This window comes from Callithrix jacchus, chromosome 1 (genome assembly GCF_049354715.1).
Source record: "Callithrix jacchus isolate 240 chromosome 1, calJac240_pri, whole genome shotgun sequence".
In the NCBI taxonomy this organism is placed as follows: domain Eukaryota; kingdom Metazoa; phylum Chordata; class Mammalia; order Primates; family Cebidae; genus Callithrix; species Callithrix jacchus.
The window spans coordinates 181,958,915-181,983,163 of NC_133502.1; the positions used below are offsets into that span (position 1 = coordinate 181,958,915).

General features: G+C 53.1%; 4 protein-coding genes across 11 annotated transcripts in view; 2 read left to right on the forward strand and 2 right to left on the reverse strand.

Annotated features, from left to right (window-relative positions):
* Positions 1-495: 495 nt before the first annotated feature.
* SURF1 (SURF1 cytochrome c oxidase assembly factor) lies at positions 496-4,781 on the reverse strand. 5 transcript variants are annotated; one of them, XM_003732074.6, is made up of 9 exons: positions 4,698-4,781; positions 4,561-4,612; positions 3,413-3,546; positions 3,249-3,331; positions 2,389-2,580; positions 1,349-1,421; positions 1,105-1,267; positions 744-825; positions 496-668 (listed from the first exon to the last, which is right to left on the reverse strand). In XM_003732074.6, exons 1-9 carry the CDS (start codon positions 4,764-4,766, stop codon positions 599-601), a joined length of 918 nt encoding a protein of 305 aa, XP_003732122.5. In that variant the 5' UTR covers positions 4,767-4,781; the 3' UTR covers positions 496-598. The 5 variants fall into 5 exon arrangements, with proteins under 5 accessions (XP_003732122.5, XP_078187108.1, XP_078187107.1 ...); XM_078330982.1 differs by having other exon boundaries at positions 3,413-3,566; XM_078330981.1 differs by having other exon boundaries at positions 3,413-3,599.
* A 78-nt stretch (positions 4,782-4,859) lies between these two features.
* Positions 4,860-13,855, forward strand: SURF2 (surfeit 2). The gene is made up of 6 exons (XM_035262071.3): positions 4,860-4,983; positions 5,175-5,329; positions 6,093-6,196; positions 8,293-8,469; positions 8,604-8,764; positions 9,648-13,855. The coding sequence occupies exons 1-6, from the start codon at positions 4,906-4,908 to the stop codon at positions 9,732-9,734; spliced, it is 762 nt and encodes a 253-aa protein (XP_035117962.1). The 5' UTR covers positions 4,860-4,905; the 3' UTR covers positions 9,735-13,855.
* SURF4 (surfeit 4) lies at positions 10,042-24,127 on the reverse strand. The gene is made up of 6 exons (XM_035262064.3): positions 23,954-24,127; positions 15,282-15,468; positions 14,832-14,908; positions 14,218-14,261; positions 13,099-13,285; positions 10,042-12,331 (listed from the first exon to the last, which is right to left on the reverse strand). Exons 1-6 carry the CDS (start codon positions 23,999-24,001, stop codon positions 12,065-12,067), a joined length of 810 nt encoding a protein of 269 aa, XP_035117955.1. The 5' UTR covers positions 24,002-24,127; the 3' UTR covers positions 10,042-12,064.
* Positions 23,533-24,249, forward strand: part of STKLD1 (serine/threonine kinase like domain containing 1) — a 31,091-nt gene continuing 30,374 nt past the window's right edge. For all 4 annotated transcript variants that reach the window (XM_035261960.2, XM_078330920.1, XM_078330904.1 and 1 more), the window contains exon 1: positions 23,533-23,773. The gene's annotated coding sequence lies outside the window, so the exon portion shown is untranslated. The remainder of the gene's footprint in view (positions 23,774-24,249) is intronic.

Here is a 24,249-nt window from a genome sequence, read left to right on the forward strand (position 1 = left end):
CTTGGGTTGAATCTTACTTGGGGTTTTTTTTTTGAGACGGAGTTTCGCTTTTACCAGGCTGGAGGAGTGCAATGGCGCGATCTCGGCTCACCGCAGCCTCCGCCTCTTGGGTTCAGTATCTTTTTTTTTTTTTTTAAAGAGAAGAACCCTCACTGTCTTCCAGGCTGGAGTGCAGAGGTGTGATCTCAGCAACCTTTGCCTCTCACGTTCAGGATACTCTGGTGCCTTAGCCTCCTGAGTGGCTGGAATTACAGGCCCACAGCTGGCTGATTTTTGTGTTTTGGGTAGAGAAGGGGTTTGGAATGTTAGGCTGGCCTCAGCTCTTGACCTCAAGTGAGCCGCTGCACCCAGCCCTTCATTCTCACCCTTACACATTCTTAACCAGGCATTTTGTTCCTTAGAGATGTAATTTTTGTGTTAAGTTTTGGGAAAGGTCTTTGAACTGACTGAAACAAAGTCAGGATTTTATGATCAACCAGCCATGAGCTCATGCAAGGTAGAAGGCCCAGAACTTTTATTTATCCCAAGAGCACATGATCCAGCATAAAGGTAGTTTCAAATACATCATTATTCAAGGATAGGGCTTTAGCAGCTGGTCTCACGCACCAGGTGTTCCACGTACAAACTTCTTAAACCACAGGTATGATGTAGCTGCAGAGAGTCCATACCTGGGGTTGAAAGAGCCAGTGTTAGTGGGCTGCTGGGCTGAAGGGGAGGGAGCCAGGGGACCGCCTGGGACTCACCAGGTTACGATGTACTGCAGATGCTCATTCCTCAGAGTGACTCTGGTTTGCCCTCCAATGGGTCCTCCTGGGACTGTGCTTTCTGCAGAGACAGTGGACTCAAGTCCACCCTCTGCTGCCTGCCAGCCTCTGCACTACTTCCTAGTGGCTGTCGTTTTAATGGGAAATCCTGTGTGGCCTTTACCTTGGCCTTGACCCCTCAGTACTTGCCTAGCTAGGTTCCCCTTGCTGAGTTGCCACCTCCCCCATAGACACATGTGACAATGTATGTCTCAGCAGGGACTGGGTAATGAGGGTTAGGAGGAGGAAGGACAGTCTTCACAAAAGCTATTTGTTCTAGGGTGAGCTGGTCACAACATACTGAAGTCAGCATCAATGAAGATGGGCTCTGCGCCTGTGATTCTGGCCATAGCCTCCAGGTCCCGGTAATGCCAGTGGTTCCTTTCTGGACTGTTCTCAGGGACAAAAGGCTTCCTGGTTTCTGTCAGCCTCACCGTCCCAATGAGGTCCACTTCTCCCTCAATCTATAAAGGAAGGTGAGAGACCATGGAGCCTGGCTGACTCCCAGAGCCTTCCCTAAGGTAGGAAGGGTCCATGTCCCTTACCTGGCCTTTCTGCCGGGTTTCAGGATTCACTTTCTTCCTGGGAACAAACCCTCTATTTACCAGGATGGTGATTCTAGGGTAACGAAAGTGCTGTTTAGGTGGGGAGGGTTTCTGAATAAAAGCCATCACTCAGTTACTCAGGCACCCATAGGAACAACTATAGCACAAAGGAAGGCTTTTAAAACAGGACTGGCTCAGTGGAGCCCTGGCAGTGCCAAAGTCTTCCTCTCTTGAGGCCCTTTGGTTGGTAAAAGCATCCCTGCCACCTCACCACTTTTCACCAATGTGGCTTTCCTATCTGCTGCTTCCTTTCTGCTCTCCCACTGCAACGTGCAACTGGTGACCAACACTGCCATGCCAGAGTTGAGACTCCACACCTCTCCCCTGAACTAGCAATGGCTGCCTCCAATCCCTCCTCATAGAGGGGGCAGCGTGAAGAGAAACCCTGGCACCCCAGCCTGTTGGAGACGAAGCATTTTGGACCGAACCATCCCGGGCCTAAAACCGGAACCCATGGGCTGACAAGAGCCCCAGGTATTTTCATTTGAACATTAATCCTCCAGTTCCTCAGTGAGTCACACAGGTGCTCCTGTACCTGTCATTTGCTTTGCCTGGAATGTTCTTCCCATCTCTTAACTCCCAAATGGCCCCCTAGGGAGGCATTCCCAACTCTACTCCCTCAAGGTAGGGCTGGGATCCTTTCTCTTGAGTTGCTCTCCTGTGCCCCTCCTCATACCCCGCCATCTAATGTGGGGGCCACTAGAGAGTTTGTCTAGAGAAAGGACCCCTGTTTCATGAATCCCTCCTTCCTCTTCAGAGGTCAACATACAGAAATTGTTCCGTCATAAATGAGCTGGCTGAGAAGTTTAAGTCAATGTCACAATTAGAGATTTTAACAACTATGCAACGAACTGAATCTTCTGGGTATCTTTGGTTTCCCAGGGTCCCACCCAGGTTAGGGGCTGTGAAAGAAAGAGTGATGTAAATTAGTATACCCTGACTGTCTGCCGGGACAGCCAGCTCCCACCTGCCCTACTCACCCCAGGTCGGTGCAGTGGAAGGGAGTGACCACATGGGCCCCAGTCTCAGCTGAGGAGGAGATGCGGCCCGCCTCCCGGGCTTCCCGAGCAGGGTCCACCATAGTCCGGGGCATCATATACAGCTCCTTGGAGTGGTCAAAGCACCCCCTGACTTTCACTGGCCTATACTCCAGATTTTTCAGTTCCATTGGGCTGCATGGAGACAAGAACAGTGCCCGAGCAACGTTTAGCCGGAAAACGAGTCCCCTAATGAGGGTGGCAGACTACACAGCCCACCACGGTCAGACAAGAAAAGGAAACTGGCCCTTTGATGCCATGTGGGAATGTGGATCTGCACTCCCAGAAAACACCTTTACTGGAGAAGCTAAAAATCTGGACTCCTCAATACATATTTTATGTGAAATTTTTTAAAACATGTGAGCCAAAACCTCATCCACAAGCCAAATCTGGCATCCCGTCTGCTACGCTGAATGGAACATTTGCTTGGATATACCTGTCTGAGGTTATATTCTAGGGAGAGGGCAGTCAAATCATTTAGGGCACTTTTTCAAAACACCACCCTCACGGTGAGACCTACAGGGCCTTGGGCCCTGTGGAGGATAAGTTCACTACACCTGAAAAAAGAGTGACATGCAGAACCCCAAATAAGACTTTCCTATGTCAGGAGGCAGCCTCAGGTAGCTTCACAAAGGCAGTCAGGTGTCAACAAGCCCAACAGGATGACTGATACTGACAGCTCTCATCTGAGGTGAAGCAAGTGGCTAAATGTCCTGCCAAGGGGGCAGGCCGCCCAGCAGAAGGTAGGGCTCCGCTGTTGAACTGAAATGAGATCGGCCCTAGGGGCGCAACCACACACTTACTCTGCGGGCAGAGGGACAGGCTCGGCTAGAACTCTGGACTCCAACTCTGCAATCAGGTTCCGCTTCCACTTCCGACGCTGGACCTACAGTGACAGAACTTAAGCCCAAGCAGATGGCAGCAGGGTCAAGGGCCCAGAGTTATCCCACCAGGTGCGGGTCTTTACCTGCCATGTCCCCAAGCCAAAGGCAGTCACGGGGATGAGGAGCAGGACCCACCGGAGAAAGGAGTCGTCTTCCGCTTTTGTGGCAGATGCTTCTGCTGCAGAACTGCCGCACCTGCTTGGCCTCCAGGCCACCTCTGGAGAAAGTTTCACAACACTGACATGGAGGCAGAAGCCCTTGAACAGAGACCTGGAGCAGCCAGTTCCAAAAAAGACTCCAGTACTGCCTGAGAGACTATGGCACAGGAGGGAACAAAACCTGCTGCCTGGAGCTTAACAGCAGCCCGTGTCCAGCCAAGCCCAACCCAGTGCCCGGGATATGGCACACACTGAGTATGCTTGCCGACTGAGTGAGTGAGATCTAGGGCTCAGTACTGGCTTGACCAACTACGACCCTGGGTAACTCAGGCCTTTTTACTCAAGAATATGCTAAGATGTATTCCACTGGACTAAGATGCACGATTCATCCACTCAAAATGCTTTTAATAAGCGGCTAGTTACTAAGTTGCTTAGCCAGGCGCTCGTGGTTGTGTTATGCAGAGAAACATACTCAAGAGTAATGGTTCACAGAGCTCTTAACAGCTTTCAGTTTTTACAACTAATCGTGACGACTCGGAAGAATGTACACAGAAGGTGCCTTTAAGCTCTTAAGAGGGCGAGTCCCATTGGCTGAAAAGCACCATGGGCCTTGCAGATACTAAAAAAAAGCAGTAATAAAAAGGCAGGCCCGAAGCAGGCTTGCACAGCACCCTCTACACATAGCAAATTACCCTGTGCTGCAGAGAAGCAACACGTAAGCCATGGTGGTTAGATGCCCTTTACTTTCACAACCCTGAGCTTTCAGCCTGGGCCGGCCGCCCATTAGCTGGAAGGGACGTTGGGAAGTAACTCTGGAGCCTTCTCTGTAACACAAAAACGACAATGGAGCTACCCCTCGCGTTGTTGTGAGGACAAAGCCCTTGCTGAATGCCCGGTACACGACCACGTTTTCACTAAAAGCATTTTAATACGGAATCTGTCACTCCCAGAGAACCTCAGTTCTGCCAGCAGTGGGTTCATTTCAATCCCCACGACACCCCTTCAAAGTGCAGGGCAGAGAGCAGGTGCCTCTCCCGAGGCGCCTGAATCACAGCCCGGCCTGCGGTCCTCACCTGGGCGCGGGGAGACCCCAAGGACACTCCTCCAGGAGGCGCTGGCCGGGGCCTGCGGACACGGACGGGCGGGCTGAGCTCTGGGTCCCTACCCCGCGCCCCGCGCCGCCCTCTCGTTCCCTGCGCCCCACGCTCACCCGTCCCAGCCCCGCCACCCGCAGCCCCGCCACCCGCAGCCCCAGCTGCAGTGCAGCCACCGCCGCCATCGCATCCAGCCCCTCGGGCGCTTCCGGGACGTCGGAGGCATCTGCTTCCGGGGCGCCACCGAGTCCCGCCCAGAACCCCGCCCCCAGCTCCACGTGGTGCCAGCGGCGTCCGCAGGGTTGCTCCGCGGGCTGCCAGGCCATGAGCGAGCTGCCCGCCGACGTGCGGGCCTTCCTGCGCGAGCATCCGAGCCTGCGGCTGCAGCCGGACTCCCGCAAGGTTGGCTGCGCAGGAGGGGAACGGAGTGGGGGAGAAAGGCGCAGTTACGACGCTGAGGGGCTGAGCGGAGGGCAGCGGAGAGAGGAAGCCAGAGGATAGGGGAGGGGAGGAGGGGGGCGCGGCTGGAGGGGGCATCGGGGAGTGGGCATGGCGGGAGCCTGGGCTCTCGCGACCTCCCGCCGCCCCCGCAGGTGAGGTGCATCCTGACGGGTCACGAGCTGCCCTGCCGCCTGCCGGAGCTCCAGGTCTACACCCGCGGCAAGAAGTACCAGCGGCTGGTCCGCGCTTCCCCGGCGTTCGACTATGCAGAGTTTGAACCTCACATCGTGCCCAGCACTAAGAACCCGTAGGTGGTCCGCGGCGGCGCGGGGAGGCCAGGGCAGTTGGGACAGCCCCTCCGCTGGTGCCCCCGGTGCCTGAGTCTTCTCTAAGGCAGCATTCGGGAGGGCTCGACTGAGGACAGGTCCTGGGTGGTAAACTCCAAAGTTCCCTCCTTCTGAGGACTCCGCCAGTGCTGCAGCCCCCACTCTCTCAGAGCTGGGAGCCTTGGGATCCAGGTGCGCACCCGGATACTGGAGTCACCTGCGTGAGGCCCCTCCGTGAGCTCGTTTGCTTTTCGGTAAACGTGAGGTTTGTCCTGTGGGGTGTGGCTGCTTCACAGAAGAGTAGGGGCTTGTGCTTTGTCATCTGAGGTTGTGCACAGCGTTGGGTTCTCCTCTTGACCCCAGAAGGTATCTTTGATTTAGCTGGGATCCAGGATTGGCAGTTATCGTCAAAACGGATGGGATGCTCCCATTCATTGAGCACTTGGCCAGGCGGAGCCTTCCTCTTGCATGAACTCATCCTGGAGCAGTCAGTGAGGCTGCTATGCCTACTTTTCCAGTAAACCTTAAGAGGCTGCAGTTGGCCTGGGTCAGCAGTTCCCTGCCCAGTTTCAGAGTGGAATTGCTCCGGGAGCCTTTAAAAAAGCTCAATACTCAGGTCGCATGGTGGATCATCCCCGGTGCACCATCCCCAGTAGACCGTCCAGGGATGAGTCCAAGACGCAACCACCGGTCTGGTACCTTGCTGTGTACTGTCCCTGCAAACTGGGTCTCTCTGCTCTGTAGGCACCAGTTGTTCTGCAAACTCACCCTGCGGCACATCAACAAGTGCCCAGAACACGTGCTGAGGCACATCCAGGGCCGGCGGTACCAGAGAGCTCTGGATAAATGTAAGTCTCGGTGGGCCCCCGTCAGAGGGCATCATCATTTGGGTGCGTGCCCACCCTGCCCCCAGTGGAGCATGCTTGAAGGCAGGTCATCCTTCAGTGATCCGTGTTGATGCAGCATGCCTGTTTCTGACCCCTGACCCCACAGCTTCTAGTGCAGGCAGGTGCAGGGCCAGAAGCAGGCTCTGGTGTGAGTGAGTGCACGTGGTGATGTGACATGTGGAAGAAACTGGGTGAAGGCTGTGGGGTGGGCTTGCAGAGACAGGAGGGCTGGGAGGTTTCTTGAGGGATTTGCTACAGGCTCAGGCTGGAGGGACGTGGTGGCAGTGGGGCTGGGGAGGAATAGCAGCCCAGGTAGAGGCCAGGGTCCATGGAGGTCTGAGGCAAAAATGTGTTGGCTGAGGTAGGCTCACAGGCGGGGCTAGCGTGCACAGCAGGGCCAGCCCAGAGGCCAGGCGAGGATCCCTGCAGTGTGTGTGTGGAGAGGGCTGGGGCAGGGGCTGCATGGACAGTGGGTGTGGTTGAGAAGTGAGGGCCCCTTGGCTGCGGTCATCCAGGAAAAGGTGGGTTTTAGGGGAGAATTCAGAGTCCCTTTGAAGGTTTGAAGCTTGAGTTGTATTAGGAAAGGTGTTTATTAGGGAAGGCATCGAGCTTTTGAAACAGGGACAGCCGTGCTGGATGAAGGAGATGCTTGCTCCACGGTGCTGGGTAAGCACCCAGGGAGTTTAGAGAAGGGAGAGAGGAAGTAGTCCTGAGCCCCAGGAAAAGGAAGGAAGTCCTCCCGTGTTCCTGAAGGGAAGATGAGGACAGAAAAATGATAGATTTGCTGATATGGAGGCCCCTGGCAACCATGGTGAGGCACCCGAAGCTTGGCAGGGACACCTGGCTAGAGTGGAGCATAGGCTGCAGCCCACGAGGGTAGTGCCCAGCCTCAGGCAGGTGCTGGGTCACCAGAAGGCCTTTATGGAATGCAGCTAAGGACGGAAATGGACAGAGGCTGGAGTCGACAGATTCAGGTTGGTCTGCGCATGGGAATATGAGTCCACCGGCTTCTATTTCCCGGTGAGAGGTGGCCCAGCCCTCCGCAAGCATGAGCGTGGATTGAGAAGGCAGGACCAGGGTTTCTCGAGTGGAAAGCGGGCCCTCGCAGAGGCCTTGCAGGCATGAGGGCTGCCAGCCTGGGGCTTGGACTTTCTCCAGCCAGTGTGTTAGCTGCTCAGGGATGGGCAGGAAGGTTCTAAGTGCAGGGGCCACAGGGTCCCCATGAGAGTGGTTATGATGACAGACCGTGGAGCTGAGATGGAACTGGGTCGGTGAAGTCACTACAGGTCCAGAGAAGTCCGAACATGGCTGTGAGGGGCTCTGCCTGCAAGTTGTGATGGTAACAAGGCTTCTGTGTGGCCATGGGAGTGGGTGGCAGAGACAAGGAAGGAAAGAGCCCTGGAGATGGGCCACCACATCAGCGGCTGGGGCCCAGCAGGGCTCCTGCAGTGCATGAGGTGATGGTGGGAGCTGCGCCAGACTGGAGGGCAAGCCCCAGCTGACCCTCTAATATATGAGAGGACAGTGGTGGACACTTGAGGTCCTTCCGTGGAAGGCTTGTCCCAATTCCCCTCTCACCCTCTAAGGGGCAGCAAAGGACAGGCAGCCAACCTCCACTGAGCCCCGCCCTCCCGGACAGGGTCTGCGGTGCACTGAGGAAGGACTTCGGGCTGCTGGGGAGAGGGTGGCATCACTGCCAGCCCAAGCTGCCTTTGAGAGGCCATGCCAAGCTGACTGGGGCAGGGCTAGCCTTGGGCCTGCTCAGTGCCCTCCTAGCCATGGCTTCCCAGGCCTGGCTGGATCCGGAATGCACTCATCCCTGGCCAAGGCCCAGCAGACCTGCACCATCTTCTCACCTCCCAGCTGCAGCCCTGCCCCACCACTCTCCCTGCATGCCTGGTAGGAACAGGGCCAAGGCGCCCAGCAGCTGCTCTGGCTTTTGTCCAGGGTGGTAGGGCTGTGGGACCCTATCCCAGTGCAGTCCCCACAGGTTAGCTGTGGCCCAGCAGATCGTGTAGGGTGTGGAGGCACCCAATATATGCTCGTCTATTTCCCAGATGCAGAATGTCAGAAGCAAGGGCTGGAGTATGTCCCTGCGTGCCTGGTGCACCGGAGAAAGAGGGAGGACCAGATGGACGGTGATGGGCCTCGCTCATGGGAAGCCTTCTGGGAGCCCATGTCCAGTGATGAGGGGGGAGCTCCGAGTGACGACAGCATGACAGACCTGTACCCACGTAAGTGGAATAGCCCCTGCCTCGCCCTGACCCTCTCCTGTCAGAGGGAGCAGGCTGTGGTGCTGGCTCCCCTGCACAGGTGGTGGTAAACTCAGCCTAAAATAACCATCAGCCAATCCCTATGTTCCTTCCAGCTGAGCTATTCACCAGAAAGGACCTTGGAAACACAGAGGACATGGATGGCACTGATGACTTTTTGACAGATGAAGAGGACGAGGAGACAAAGCCCCTAAGACAGTCCACTGGCAGGAGGGAGACGGACGTGGACTGGGGGCTGGTCCGAAAGCGCAGGAAGGTGAGCTGTCACCTCCACCCTGTCAGTGTGGCAGTGGCTTCCTCTAGGGATGGTTTTTCATTTTTTTAAAAAAAGAAAATTGAGGCTGGTACAGTGGCCCAGGCCTGTAATCCCAGCACCTGGGAGGCCAAGGTGGGTAGATCACTTGAGCTCAGGAGTTCAAGACCAGCCTGGCCAATGTGGTGAAACTCTGTCTCTACCAAAAATACAAAAATTAGCCAGGTATGGTGGCAGGTGCCTATAATCCCAGTTACTGGGGAGGCTGAGGCAGGAAAATTGCTTGAACCTATGAGGCAGAGGTTGCAGTGAGCTAATATTGTGCCACTGCACTCCAGCTTGGGTGACAGCAAGACTCTTGTCTCAAAAAAAAAAAAAAAAAAAAAGAATCTTTTTCTTCACAAGTGAAATTCCAAGCTAACACACATGAAAGCCTCCTGGAAGCCGAGGCTGCTGGCTGGCAGGAGGTTGAATGCCTACCACTGGCTCTGTGGACCACAGTCAAGACCAAGGGTTTGTGAGGATAATCCCCCTCCCCCCAGACTATGAGCTATGGCTTGTTCGTCCTTTCCCCTGTGGCACAGGGACCTGATTACTGACCACCACCTTTGCCATAGGGGCAGGAGTGGAGACTTCCTTGCCTTTGGTAGATAAGCAGGACCCAGACTAGAAGAGGTCAAGGTCCTAATGCGTGTGTGGCACTGCAGTGTGCTCCTCTAAGGCCTTGCTGAGTGCTGGCTAATCCTGCAGCTGTTAAGGAAATGGGTGGGGGGGGGGGCTTGGAGGAAGCCTCCGAGGCTGTGCAGGTAGGGATAGCCCTATACTCCCAGGGCCCCTTCTCTATGGGATCAGAAAGCCTCCATCATCAGAATTGTTTATCCCACAGAAGCAGTTGGGCTCATTGAAAAAGAAGTTCAAGAGTCATCCCCGCAAACCTAAGAGCTTCAGCTCCTGTAAACAGCCAGGTCAATAAAAGCACATGCTGAGAAGTTTCAAGAAAGCCTTCAGCTATTTTCCCCCACTCCTCATCCAGCCACATGTCCTCTGAATGGTCAGCTGTCCCCGGTGTCTGCTTGGTCTCATGATACTTGTTACCTCTAAGGCAGGGCTGAGGGGATGTGTCCCCCTTACCCAGGAGGCAGCAGGGCCTCTGAGGGACAAATTCTCTCTGGATATGGCTTCTGAGTGGTCCTCAGAGAAGCCTGAACAAGCAACCTTGCCCACTGGCATCCCGAGGGGAGCCCCAGCCAGGCTGGGCAACACCATAGGATCACACCGCATACAACAAATGCCATTATTTATTTCCATGTGTTTCCAAAAATCAAAACGTTTTCAAACACAACTAAGATATAAAATACAGCATAAAATGAGATTTAGATGTTTCCCACATAAAGCAAAAAAATCGTAGAAATTGTTTTGCCAAACCCAATTGGTAGATCCCACTTATCCTCTCCTAGCAAAGGCATGTCCCCCAGTCTGAGGCCCTAGCCCACCCAGGGCCAGGAGAAACAGGAACACCCACTAGGGCGGAGGTGCTGCTGGTGTAGAACGTGCCAACTACTCACGTGGTCTCCTTTGGTCCACCCTACTTTCTACCAACCAGCCAACCAACCTTGACCACAGAGAAACTGTGACTTAGCCAAGGTTATCTGATGGGACTGTCATACTGCACTAACAGGGAGTGCGATATAGACCACTCGGAGACAGCCCTGCCGAGGCTGGAACACTGAGACAGAAGCCAGTCTTCTTGCAGGGAGCACCTGAATGATCACAGAAGAGAACTGAAGCCAATGCTTGATCTTACCAATATTAGGAGATAAGGAAGTGGGCCTCCGGGGGAAGATTTGCAAACACCTTGGGACTAGCTCGGTTGTGTTAAAAAGGTGCCCCCTCCTCAGGGTAGGTGGCTTCCAAAAGCACTTATGAGCAGAAACCTGCCTCCCGTGCCCTGCAGAGCCAATGGACAAAAGGCCAAGCCAGAGGCTGGCTCAGGGCTGGACCACAGCAGCAGCCTGTCCCCAGCTGGGTCTAGGGGCCAGAGAGATGTTCTACCACCCTTGTGGCATTCACTATGGTGCAGGTGACAGGGAGCAACAAGCAGTTAACCCCCCCAAAAAGAGAAACACAGTATAAGGCAGTGTTAGAAAACTTTAAATACAGGATTAAGATCAAATCGGTAAGGCATCACAAATTGTAAAAAGGAATTTTGGCTGCATTCAGCACAGCAAACGGACAGAATCTGAGTGAGCAACAGCCTTGGGAAAGTGGTGTGTCAGGGCTGCCCACAGGGCGAGTGCAGCCTAGGAAAGGGTGGTGCTGCTCGGCCAGGGTGGCCTGCGCTTTCGACACCTTGCTCAGGAAAGGCCCCATGTGAGGTAACTGGGTTGAGTCCGTGGGTCTCCAGTGCTGGGAGCTCCCACCACACCCTCGGCCCACAGCAACTGCCGCTCCCCAAGCTGGTCTGAGGAGCAGCTGGTCAGTCTGGCTTGCAGGGTACTGCTGCTGGGGCCACCCCGTGTGCAGTTTCTTGACTAGCCTTCCCCACTGCCAGGTCCAAAGCCAGCAGCACCCAGACCAGCAGCTTCTGCAAGAACTTCTTGCCCCTCGTCCTTGCCTCAAGCTACTAAAACTCGCAGGGTGTTACCCAGTAAAACACTTAGTGCTAATCCAAGCTGATTTTCTGACCGATGACTTTTATCATAAACAGAAGCTTCCACCACCCTTCTAATACTACAGCATTCTTTGGGTGTCCCTAAATGTTTTCACTGTTTGAGAAAATATTACGATGCAGCGGCAGAAACATCATCGAAGCCACTGGTGTGATTTTAAACCAGGGAGATTAACTATTTGAGGTTTGGCTGAACCATCCAAAATTATTTAGTAGTTTGCGCTAAAAATGTAAACTTAAAAATAAGAGGGAGACTGCTTTGAATGATATACAAATGTGTCTGCTCACAGTACAGCTTGAAGGCCCCCTTCTGGACCCCCTCAAAAAAGAAACTGAAAAATAGGACTGAGCTGCCGCAGCCAGGTGAGCCGCTCACCCCAAAGCCTCAGCATGAGGGAGGCTTCTAACCATCAGGCTGACCAGCGCTGAAGGGCCAGACGCCAGACTGGCTCCAGAGCAGACTGAGCCATCAATTCTCAGGTGTCTCTGCAAATAAAGTTCTCAAAACATCTGTGCCTTTACCAAGGAAGGGGAAGGGAAGAGGATACATAAAAGCTGGCAGTTTTGTTGAATCCACCCCGAACCAGTCCTCGATGGCCACGGGTCTTAGCCAGGCAGGTAGGGATCTGTGACTGTTACCACTCCTTCTTCTTCTCATCCATGGAGACACCCCCAGGGCCCAGGGCCACCACCAGGAGCAAGCCCCCGATCACCGACATGGTCTGGAAGAAGTCGTATTTCAGGAAGTCATGCATCGGCTTGTAGACTGGAATGGTCCAGAAGGCGTTGAAATACACGTTGATGGCAAAGAGCCAGACAACAAGAGTCAAAGCAGCCAGTTTGGTTTTAAAACCAACGGCCACTAAAATCATCAGAGCTGTGCCCACGATGTTCTGGACAATCTGCAAAGGTTGAAACGTAAGAAATTCAAAATAAACATGAGGAGAAGAGAGGTGCTTTACGAACAAAAGTTCAAGCAGCGGCGTGTCATGCAAGTCTCTATCAGACTGATGTACTACTGCTGAGAAGGCTGCTGTTACAAGTGGGGCGACCAAAGCTGGGGGGAGGCAGGAGGCAATAAAGCACCAGCTTTGAAATGTGGAAGGTTTGAGGAAGATTAAAGTCCCAACTATTAACAGGCTGTGATTTACTAAGATGCATCTCTAATCCATACATAAATTCCCACGTGCTTCTTGGTCCACCCAGACATCCAAGCCAGAAACCCTCTCCTCTCCCCATGGCACCAGGAACCGTTCCTGGACACTGCCCGGCTGAGGCTCTCAGTCATTTCCAGAGATGTGTTCTGGAAGCTTCTGGAGGCCTGCCCTGACACCTGGCATACAGGAATTACTTAAGATGTGAACAGTGTGGACAGAAAGAAGACAGGAGCTTGGGTGGAGAGCCTTGGCCAACCAAGGGCCAAGCATGCTCCACCAAGGTTAGAGGCTCTGGCCTTCACTTGCTGGAAAGAACGCTTGACACACAAGGGACTGATGATTTTTTTGGTCTGTGTTAATGGGATCAAAGGTTTGCTCCATTTGAGCAGCTCCCCCAGGCAGTCGTTAGTACCCAACCAGGGAGGGGTGAACAGGGAGGAGATGGGGGAGGGACAGCATTCTCTCTAGTAGAACAGGAAACCAGACCCATTCAGGCAAGCAGGAATACTTACAGAAAAGAAGCTGGCGTCCAAGTGAAGGAGGGTCATGAACATCAGAACCAGCAAGACCCTGCCTCCGAGCTGCATGTACTGTTTGGGGGAGCTTTCACGCATGGTGGGGACGCCTGCGAACATGCTCTTCCCTTCAGAACGAGATTCTGCTAGGAGCAGCAACAGGCCTCCTCCCAGGGCCAGGTTCCTGAGGAACAGATATGTAGGCTGAAGCGAAGTCTCACCAGGATCTGGCCTGCCTGTCAGACCAGGTGCAGGGAGACCTTGGTGCGCATATAGGAAGGCATTTACTTCCCTTTCTCCAAAGCCAGCAATCTGCGAAGCAGGACCAGGCAGGCATGCACACAGGACCTCAGACTCTGGAGTGACACCCATGTAAAACCTTACATAGCTCAAGAGACAGAGGTGTCTTTACAACTTGGCAGTGATGGGCTACCTGAACCCACGCAGAACCAAGTCACAGTTTCAGTGTTTGTTGACCAGTTGGGTCCCTGTGGGCAGCCACGTCCTCTACTCAGATCCTGAGTCCCCACACCCGTGAAATAAGGGGCAAAAGAGATGGCTTCAGTCACTACTATTCTAGAGCCTCTGCAGCATTCTCTTCAGAACCTGCTTCTAAGAGGCCCAATTCAGACCAGAGAGCCAATCTTTTGGCTTCCCTGGGCCACACTGGAAGAATCGCTTGGCCACACATAAAATACACTAATACTACTGATAGCTGATGAGCTAAAAAAATAAAATTTAAAAATCGCAAAAACTCAGAAAGTTTATGAGTTTGTGTTGGGCCGCGTTCGGCACGTGGACCACAGGCTGGACAAGCTTGGTTTTGACCCAAAGATGTTAACTGAGTTTAGAAATACAGTGAGTATCCCTAACATGAAACGCTTGGAACCCAAAGTGTTTCAGATTTTGGTATATTTATATACTTATCGGTTGAGCATCCCAAATCTGAAAATCCAAAACTTGAGTGTCATGTTGGTTTAGATTTTTAGAAGCAAGATGGAGTTAAAAAAAAAAAAAAAGATTCTTCCCATTTTGGAGCATTTCAGACTTTGGATTTGCAATGCTCAGCCTACACGAGGAGCGTATACTAAAACTCACCAACCAGAATGCACATACCTCATCAAAAACTTCAAGTCCCATAAAATGCTGTAGGCAATCGTCTGGGGGGAAAGAAGAGAGAGACAACTGAGTCTCAGCCTTTCCAAAGGCATTTCCACAGAATTCATAATAGCCTAGGCAGTCTCTCCAATGTCAGCTGGAGTCTAAAACACACAAAACTGACACAGGAGACCGAGGACAGATCTAGGGTCAAAATGTGGTTCTGTACTTCTCAAGAAATGTGCTATGATGTTCCGGAGAACAACGCGATTCTGAAACCACAGATGTGGATTCAGATATCCTGTTCCCAGAATTTCATTCTGAATAACCAGGTATTCTTCTTTATAAAGCAACGTGATAACAAGACAGCATCCTGACTGCAGCCAAGCTCAGGACTTCCCCTTGTCACAGTAATCACAGGAATGCGGCAAAAGATGGCCCCGTCCCTAATGACCCGTCTCTACAGCCCTGCTTGGGCTCATGACTTCCCCAGAAGAGAAATGAGCTCCAGGAAGTCAGAGACATGCATAGGGCTGAAGAGGGAGTGACACTGAACCCTCAAGGATGTCTTTTCAGAAGCTCTGCTCCACTAGAGCAAAGAGAAGGGAGCCCCGACCGCACACCCCGTGTACCTGCAGAGCTATGATTCCAAAGAGCCCGAAGCAGGCGTACTGCACGAAGTTCCTGCTTAACACGAGGACGCAGCCAGCTGGAGAGAAGGACAAGGGTTACAGGGTCTGAGGATGGGTGCTGGGGGAGAAGCACAGTTTAGATGCACTGCCATCTCACCTGGCCCTCTCGCCCAGAGGCAGGTAGAGAAAACCATCTACCCAAGCAAAAAGCAAGTTCTGGGAGAATTAATGATAGGCAAGGACCACGCATGGTAAGTTGACTGGACTTAACACAAACGTAGAAAGTGGAGCCCTTGCTGTAATAAGGAACAGGCTGTTTCCCACAGTCAGCTCCCAAGTCAGCCGCCCACCTGAGGTGGGAAATTAACTGCTCTACTGTGGGGAGTTAACACACAGCCTCCCAACTGCTAAGAAGCCCAGTGAATCCTGCCCACTCTCAGAGCCACTCACTCAGCTGTCCCAGCAAGTTGAGGAAGACGAAGGATGAGGCCAGCAGGTAGCCGCAGTTCCAGGTGGTGTCGATGTAGTCGCGCTGCTCGCTCCACTGGAACCACATGCGGATGCCGTCCTCCAGGAAAGTGCTGATCAGACAGAGGCGTGCCACGTGGGGCAGGTACTGCTTCGTGACACGGAGGAACTGCAGGGCCACAGAAACCCAAGGGTGAGGTGACTGTGGCAGGGAGCCCCAGACCGCAGCCGGGCACGTCCTTGGGCGGGGTGTGCATGAGGAACAGATGCTGTGGAAGGTAAGAGCTCTGGTCAGCCCCGGCACCTTCTGAGGACAGAATAGGGGGCTCTCAGTGCTTGCTCCCAAGTGCTACCCTGTGAGTCTGGACACATGGGACAATCCAAATATCAGTCCCAGTGATGCAAGACGTAGTATTGGGCACTCTAGTGCAGATCCCATAGGGCAGCAGCCCTAACACTGCCACTGTGATTTCCTCTGGTGCCTTGGCAGGCAACTACAGTCATCGAAGGCAGCACTGCCACAAGACACAGAACTTCTCTTTTCCATCAAGGGCATTTACAAGTTGGAATTACAGAATGACATCTGAAAAGACACTTAGAGGTCGTCTATTCAGGGTTTCCACACCTCGGCACTACTGGCATCTGAGGCTGGGCCACTCTTTGCCGTGGGTCATCCTGGGTGCTACGGGCTATGACATAGCAAGCCTGGCCTCTGCCCATGACATGCCAGCAGCAACCTCCCTACCGAGGCACGACTGCACTTTGCCAGGCATCCCCACTGCTTGGGTCCAACCCCTCACCTTACAAATGGGCATACTAAGCCCAGTGGGAGGGGGTTTCCCCAGGCCTCAAGGACCTGATGGTGCAATGCCAAGACCTGACCCCAGCCTGCAGGTCATACATGGCTGAGGTGCCAAGGCCTGGACCTCAGCCTGCCCAGTGACACCCAGAAGCCCCCTGACAGAACAAGGGTTGGCTTAGGTGACAGCCAGGGTCTCAGGTTTAGAGGACCACATGGTTGACTGAAGGGTAAGATTACCTGTTTATGGTTAGTTGAAAATCTCCAGAGGAGCAGGAAGAAGCCCCAGGCTCTGGAGAGCGCACGTGCTGTTACAAACCAGGCTGGCACTTCCTGGCCCCTGACAGAGCTCCCCCTTGCAAGCTCAGGATCTCACTTGGGGACTGTGTACACAGCAACTGTCAGCGCAGCATGAACCTGGTACCGCTAATGGCTAGAAAGCGCTGGGATTTTGTCAAAGCCTGCATAATCTTGAGCAAATTAAAACACAGTAACAAATGGGATGGACAGCTGTTTCAATAGCAATGAAATGACAGTGTATGAAATTACTGTCAAATGTCAAAGGCAAAGAAAACATTTATGACTTCCTGCTGTCCTGTGAGTCAGGTCATTTATGACGGCTGGGTCAGGTGGCCAACATGCACTACAGGATGCCTGGTACAAATGTCATGCAAGTTACCCCGTGCACTTTTATCACTCACGCAAAACTGAGATATAAAGGGAAAGAAATTGTGTAACACAGCAAGTCCTAAGGAGAAAGATACGGGACCCACCCACGAATGCATGTTGGGAAGCCAGAGTCTAAAGAGCACCCGAGAGCCTGACCCCCGTGGGTGAGGCAAGCAAACGTCAGCTGCACAGTCCCTCCTAAGGCTGACTAAACCTACTCGTGGAACAAAAGATGTGCCTACGTGCTTCTTACTTTTCAGCATCTTTTCAAGTTGCTTCAAAGTCCTAGACACTGCTGAGACTCCCCATCTCAGTTTACAAGCCCCGGCTGTTCAGATCACCCTCCAGCCTGTCAAGTGGGGCCCTGGCTAGGTCAGAGCTGCAGATTTGCTCCCATGTGGCAGGGGGTGGAGGTGGAGATTACAAAGCCAGGTGGCCATTCTCCCCAAACCCAGTGAGCCTGCGCCCTGCAGTGTCAGTTCTACACACATTTACTCAATGTTTGACTCCACTGAAGTGATGGGAGACCTCAAAGTGACCGACAGATACCCAGGGAATCACCAAGCCATTTGGGAGACGAAGTGGAGGCTGAGGCTCTGAGGCTGGTACTGTCCAGCCAGCACACTGTGTGACCTGGACACACCTGGTCACTGTAGGATAGTAGAGGTAGCATCTCTACTGTCCTACAGTAGAGTGAGGCCAGATGAACTAATGGTTGCTAAGATTCTTTCCAACCTCACTAGGAGGAAGACTTTGTTTTATACTGTTTTTTAAAAGACCCAAATACTCCCCTGTGAATTTCAGAGCCCATGCAGGGGACCAGCACAAGATGCCCACATCACACTGGGAGGTGGGAAAAGGTGAAACCACACACCCTCCCCCAGGTTCTGCCTCACAGCCCCATTGCTTTCTAAATGCCCAGCAACAGTGTAATCACATATTCTGTGGAAGAGATAAAGTACACCACCTTGGCACATGATGTGCCACTGTTCTCAGGTAATGGCCTTTGTGTCATGGCCTAGCTGGGAAGCCCTGGCGAGGACACGGAACTTTGCCTCATCTAAACCTGGGGAAAAGCAACCACGGGGAAGGAAGAGCTCAACAAGAGGCTGTGCAGACCTCTGAGATGAGATGGAGCTGTGGCAGGACTCCTAGGGTGTGGACCCCAACAGCAGCAGAGAGGCAGACTGTAATCCACACCCAAGACAGACACCAGAGGTGTTCTGACTTGCTTCTAAAATGAGAGCTGTGAGCCGCTCACTGACCTCAGATGAGCAAACCAGCCCCAGCCATGGGTTGCTGTCTAAGCCTCCCCCAGCTGCAGGACCCACATTTAACATGCTCATCTGCTACATGCACAGCCCATGAGACTGAAACAGTGTTTAAGAGTCTCTTTGATGAGTCTGAGACTCTTAATTTGAGTGTCTGGGTCAAGAGGATTAAAGAACAAAAAAGACAGAGAAGGTGGGACAGCCAATTCACACCTGAGCGAACGTGGTGAGGAGACAGACACAGCTCTTGGCTTCGGGGAAAAATATGCAAAAATTTGGGTACTGCATTCTGAACTGAGCACATCTACTGCTTAGCTGCTCTGGTTTTCAAAGGCAAGCCTGGTCCAGACCAAAGGCTGACTAGTTGTAAGGCTGATGCAGTCTCCTTTAAACCAGCCACCATCTAATGAGCATGCCCCAACGTCGGGGACTGTTTGGACTTAACACTGAAAAAGCCATGTTTAAAGACCAGGCCTGGCATGAACCTCTTTCCCCACACATATGTTGGTCACAACTTCTTCAGCTGGGCCACTGGACCCATGTCATGCCACTACAGAATATGTCCCAAGGCCAGTGTTCCCTCAGCACAGCAGAGAAGAGCCCCCAACTCAGGCATGAAACAGCACCCGGGACAGACAAGGGCAGCCACACTGCAGGCACTCGGCCCACTGCTGGTAGCCAGCACATAGGTGACCTGTGTAAACACTGCGAGGACATAAAACCCGTGACAGTCCCCCTCCCCCATAACTGTGACAGCAGAGCCAGAGGTGGCTGCTGACCTGGCAGGCTGCAGGAAGGAGATGACACAGTTAGCTCACCTCTGTGGCCGAGCTTCTCATTAAGTCTCTCCGAGAACCATGCCATCAAGCAGGATATGGTTCATAAGCAGTGACAGCATCTCAGGAGCTTAATAGGAAGACTGAGATTCCTCTCAGAGGGGTAGTTATTTTAGATGACTGAAGGGGATTTAAGAAAGGTAATTATATCCACCCTGAGAGATGACTTCGTGAGCATGCAGTGATCACTATCACAGCCACCTGCAGCTCCCACACCACAGAGAAAACTCTACTTTCTCTTCACACTCAGGACAAAAAGAAATTAAGAAAAGCAGCCTGCAAATTCATGGTGAATGAGAACATCGAGGAAAAAGGCAGGTCAGATTTCCTGGATCACCAAGGATTGGGGCTGCCTCCCTCAAGGCCCAACTCAGGTCCCACATATCCTAGAAACAAGGACACGGGCCTTTGCCTCATCTAAACCCGGGGAAAAGCAACCATGGGGAAGGAAGAAGGGGCCCAGCAGCTTCTCACATCAGATTGTCAGGGCTGGCTCGATCTCAGTGGCTCACTGTAACTCCAGAACTTCCTGGAGCCTCCCTCCCATGCTGCTCTAGAGGTTTACACCCTGCAGGGCCAGAGAAGGTGTCACACAGCCCAATGCCAGAGATGTTGGCCTGGCTTTACTAAAAAAACTATGTGATCAAAATCACAACTGTAGGAAAGAAGTAACCGAGCACAACTGGGCCCTATCTTCCGGGAGGAGCCCCGCTAACCACAACCTCCCCTGCTTCTCCCCCACGCTCCCCTAAAGAGCAGGGTGGATATGTTCTAACCTCCTGTTAAGATCAGCACACAAAGAAAAGTGAGTCAGCTCCTCTTTGCCTTCTCTCCTTGCTCCTTAATGGCACAGGGTAGGGTAGGACAGAGTCTGCCAGTCACCAGGACCCCACCCGGACAGCCACCCTCAAGATGTTCATCAGGAGCCTCACAGTGCCTGTGCCACCAGCAGGTTCAGGTGTCCTCAGGACCCTCCTCACTTCCCCAGCACTTCAACTAGGGCCAAGACCAGATCCTAGGGCCCAGGACTAGCTCTGCCACTCTTGAGGATAGGTTAAAAACACCGAAGCCCACACTGGAGAGGAAGGCCCCATGAAGCTTTTCTGTAGCCTTTGTGATGAACTGCCAGGCAGAACCCATTAAGTGCCAATATTGCTGTTTACGGATATAAACTGCTTAGAAGCTACATTTTGCAGAGTGTCTAATAGGCAGTGAGGAGCAGCTGCAGGCATGGACATTAGTTTGGACTGCTGAGTTCATTAGAGTTTCTGGCCCCTTCCCATAGCTTCCAAATGCCCAGCTCCTGCATAGAGCACGTCTCAGCAGTTTCTACAGAGCATGGCTCCCAGGAGCAAGAGGACACTGTCCCTGGCTGCCAGGGCAAGAAGCTTGATGCCAGATATAGAGAGACAAGAGATGCAGCTGGGGGGAGCCTGCCAGTAGAAACTAACCGGACTGCTCGTTCCCATGGACCAGCCTCTGCAGACCAGGTCGCAATCCACCAAGCAGTGAGGAACCCAGACTTTGGGGTAACAAGATGCAAACTCAGTCTCCAGCCCACCATGAGCCAGTGCGGCCAACCAACCTCCCTCTGCCCATCTGAAGATGGAGACGCTCTGGCCAACCTCCTGCAGTCAGGAAGGCACACAAGGAATGTGTATCATGGACGTGGCCCACTGAAGAATGTCATAATACCTGAGGACACTGGGCCTGGGAAACTAAGCTTATTTAGATCTTGCTCTCAGCAGCACACACTTTCTTAGTCAAACCTTATCACTTTGGTTTTGCTTTTTTAAATTTTTTTATTTTTTGAGACGGAGTTTCGCTCTCGTTACCGAGGCTGGAGTGCAATGGTGCAATCTCGGCTCACCGCAACTTCCGCCTCCCGGATTCAGGCAATTCTCCTGCCTCAGCCTCCTGAGTAGCTGGGATTACAGGCATGCACCACCATGCCCAGCTAATTTTTTGTATTTTGAGTAGACATGGGGTTTCACCATGTTGACCAGGATGGTCTTGATCTCTTGACCTCCTGATCCACCCGCCTCGGCCTCTCAAAGTGCTGGGATTACAGGCGTGAGCCACCGCGCCCAACTGGTTTTGCTTTTGTTTTCTACAGATGAAAAAAACTGGATTCTTACTTAATCTGATCAGTGACTTCCACGGTAATTCCCCATTGGGTTCAAATTAGGTCATTTTCATGTAAAGGCCTGGTCTGGCAGCTTTAAGTACTATGTGGATAAGCAGAAACAAAGCTCTACCTGGGCTTCATCAGATTCTGTCCACAAGAAGCCACACTGTGATGTCGTCACCTGTTAACCTGCCTGCATCTGTCTGATTGGAGTTTGGGTGAATACAAGTTGCTGCCATCCCAAGCTGACCAGAAAGGGGCATGGATACTCCTGCTGCCATGCTCTGCCACCACCTAGGCAGACTCTAATGAGATCATCTGACATCAGCAGCCTGTGCTGCCTGACAGATACGGTTCCAATCACTTGGGATTTGTATGTGAACAGGCTGCTCACCCCCTTTCAACTTCTAGTGCTCTTCCCTTGACTTGGGCCAGAAGAGGACTACCAGGCTCTGGGGGTGCTGGGGACCAAGACCTGGGTTTTCTTCAGTGGCCCACGGGCAAGTCCAGGAGCCTGAGCCAGTTTGGCCTCTCCTCAGTAACCTGGGAGAGGTCAACCCTGTGCCTCCTCAAGAGCCCCTTTCTAGTTCCAAGCTGCTGCTACTTTCATTTAAAACACAACAAAACACATGAAGGCGGCTGGACGCGGTGGCTCACACCTGTATTCTCAGCAATTTGGAGGCCAAGGTGGGTGGATCACCTGAGGTCAGGTATTCAGGACCAGCATGGCCAACATGGCGAAACTCTGTCTCTACTAAAAATACAAAAATTCGCTGGGCATGGTAACAGGTGCCTGTAATCCCAGCTACTCCGGAGGCTGAGGCAGGAGAATAGCTTGAACCTGGGAGGTGGAGCTTGCAGTAAGCTGAGATTGTGCCACTGCACTCCAGCCTGGGCAACAGAGTGAGACTGCATCTCCATAATAACAATAACAACAACAACACATGAAGAAAAGGCCAGGTGCAATGGCTCACACCTGTAATCCCAGCACTTTGAGAAGCCGAGGCAGGTAGATCACCTGATGTCAGGAGTTCCAAGACCAGCCTGGCCAACATGGCAAAACCACATCTCAACTAAAAATACAAAAATTAGCCGGGCATGGTGGTGCTCACCTGTAATCCCAGCTACTTGGGAGGCTGAGGCAGGAGAATCGCTTGAACCCGGGAGGCAGAGGCTGCAGTGAGCCAAGATCGTGCCATTGCACTCCAGCCTGGATAACAAGAGCAAAACTCTGTCCCCTCCTCCCACACCCCAAAAGACAAAAAAAAAAAAAAAAAAAGAAGAAGAAGAAACAGAAAGGAATGAGATCGGGAACTTTTTTTTTCAGTAGAAGAGTCTATCATTTGCTAGTGGGCAGCAGCTTGACTGGAGACATTTTATCTAGATTTGGTTATGAAATTCACTTGCAAAACCCAAGTTTTCCAGGGCGAAGAGCGACTGTATGTAGCTCTCGTCCTTCCCTTCGATATAAGGAGCCATCTTCTAAGGGAGTTGTGACTTGGGAAAATAAAAATGGGTCACTGTAAATGATGTCAATTAAACTGACAAACTAAAAGGTCTACCTGGGTCTTGAGAACTTTTGATATGAATTGTTTTTGTAAGGGACACAGTTTTAAAATTCTGTCTTAAAGCACAAAATCAGCACCTTAGGAAAAATTGCTTCTTCAAGTTGATGTACTTTTTCTCCCCAAATTTAAAATATCAGCTCACAGGAAAGTGGTGCAATGAGAACTGATGGTGAGTTCACACTAGAAAGAGATCACCCCCGGGTGGATGGAAAAGCTCGATAGCTAATCAGAAACGGTCAGTTACTTTTTTCTTTCTTTCTTTCTTTCTTTTTTTAAAATCACACATACACAAACCTTCCAATAAGTCTAGGCCTCAGAGTTTGATGACTCACTACCAACTCCAGAAAAATTAAAAAATTTAACCATCACTACTTAAAACTCTGGCAAAGCCCCACAAACACATTAAGTAAACTGAGGAAAGAACGGCGAGTGGGCCACACAAGGCTCTCCCTGCGAGGATAAGGCTGTTAATTTGTCGACAAAACGGGATTCTTTTACAAGTAAAAGGGATAAATCTGCGTAACCACCACCACCTTTTTTTTTTTTTTTGGCCAAGCTTAATGAAAAAAGAGGGTGGGGAGATGTGTCCCTTCACTTTCTAGGTTCGGATCCTGTCCACCCGGTTTCTGAATGCTCTCAACAGTTACCCAACCGCCTGTTTCAAGGGCTTCCCTGTTGCTCAGAATGCCACCTGGACACTTCTGGAAGGAAACTATCAAAGACAGTCTTCCCCTCCTCCCAGGCTGTGTACTGATCCCCACTCAATCCAGCCCAGGGCAGAGTCCAAAAGGGGAGGGAGAGATGCAAGCAGGGTCAAAGGGACCCCAAGAGTCCACCACGTCTGGGAAAGAAAAGGAAAAGCTGCTATGGCTTCCTGTAGCTGGGGCGCACGCCAGCGCGCCCCCTTTCCTTTGGGAGGACCCCCGGTCCCCGTTCGTCCCCGAGCTCCCACCCCGCCTCCCGGAGCCCGGTGAAAGGAAAAATGTGCGGGGACCTCCCCCCAGCAGCTCCAAACGCCGAGGTGCTCCCCACGAGCCTCAGAGCCGCCCCAACCTCAGGTCTCCCGCCGCGGGCCCTGCAGGAAACCCCCCACAGCCTGCGGCTTGGAACCCCGGGCAGGCTGGAGGGTAGGGGCGGCAGGCCAGGCAAGGCGCCGAGGCCCGGGCTCCGGGAGCGGCCTCGCAGGGAAGACCGGACCCGCAGGTCGGGCTTGGGGGTGTCTAGGCCGGGATGGAGGGCCCGGGTGTGGGGGGGGGGTCCCTCTATGGGAACAGGAGTCGGGGGCGGCCCGGGCCTGGCGTCCCGCGCCGGGAGGCCGACACCGGGGCCACCCGGGCGGCCTGGGTCGGGGCCGGGGACGGGGTAGGGGCCCGCAGGCCACACCTGGTCGGCGAAGTCCTCGGCCGTGCCCATTAGGTCGTTCTGGCCCATGGCGACGGCGGGAGGCTCGGCTCGGCTGGCTCGCTCACTGGCCCTCGCCCGTCGGCGCCCGCGCCCGCTGCGGCCTCCACAGGAAGTGCCCGGCGGCCGGCCTCACTCCGCGTCGGCGGCGGCTCCAGCGGCTGCCACGTAGGCCAAGGCTTAAAGGGGCCGCGCGCCACCCGGGCCCGCCCCGGCGCTTCTTAAAGGGGCCGCGCGCCGTCAGCAGCCTCCAGACCCGTCCGCTCGAAGCCACGCCT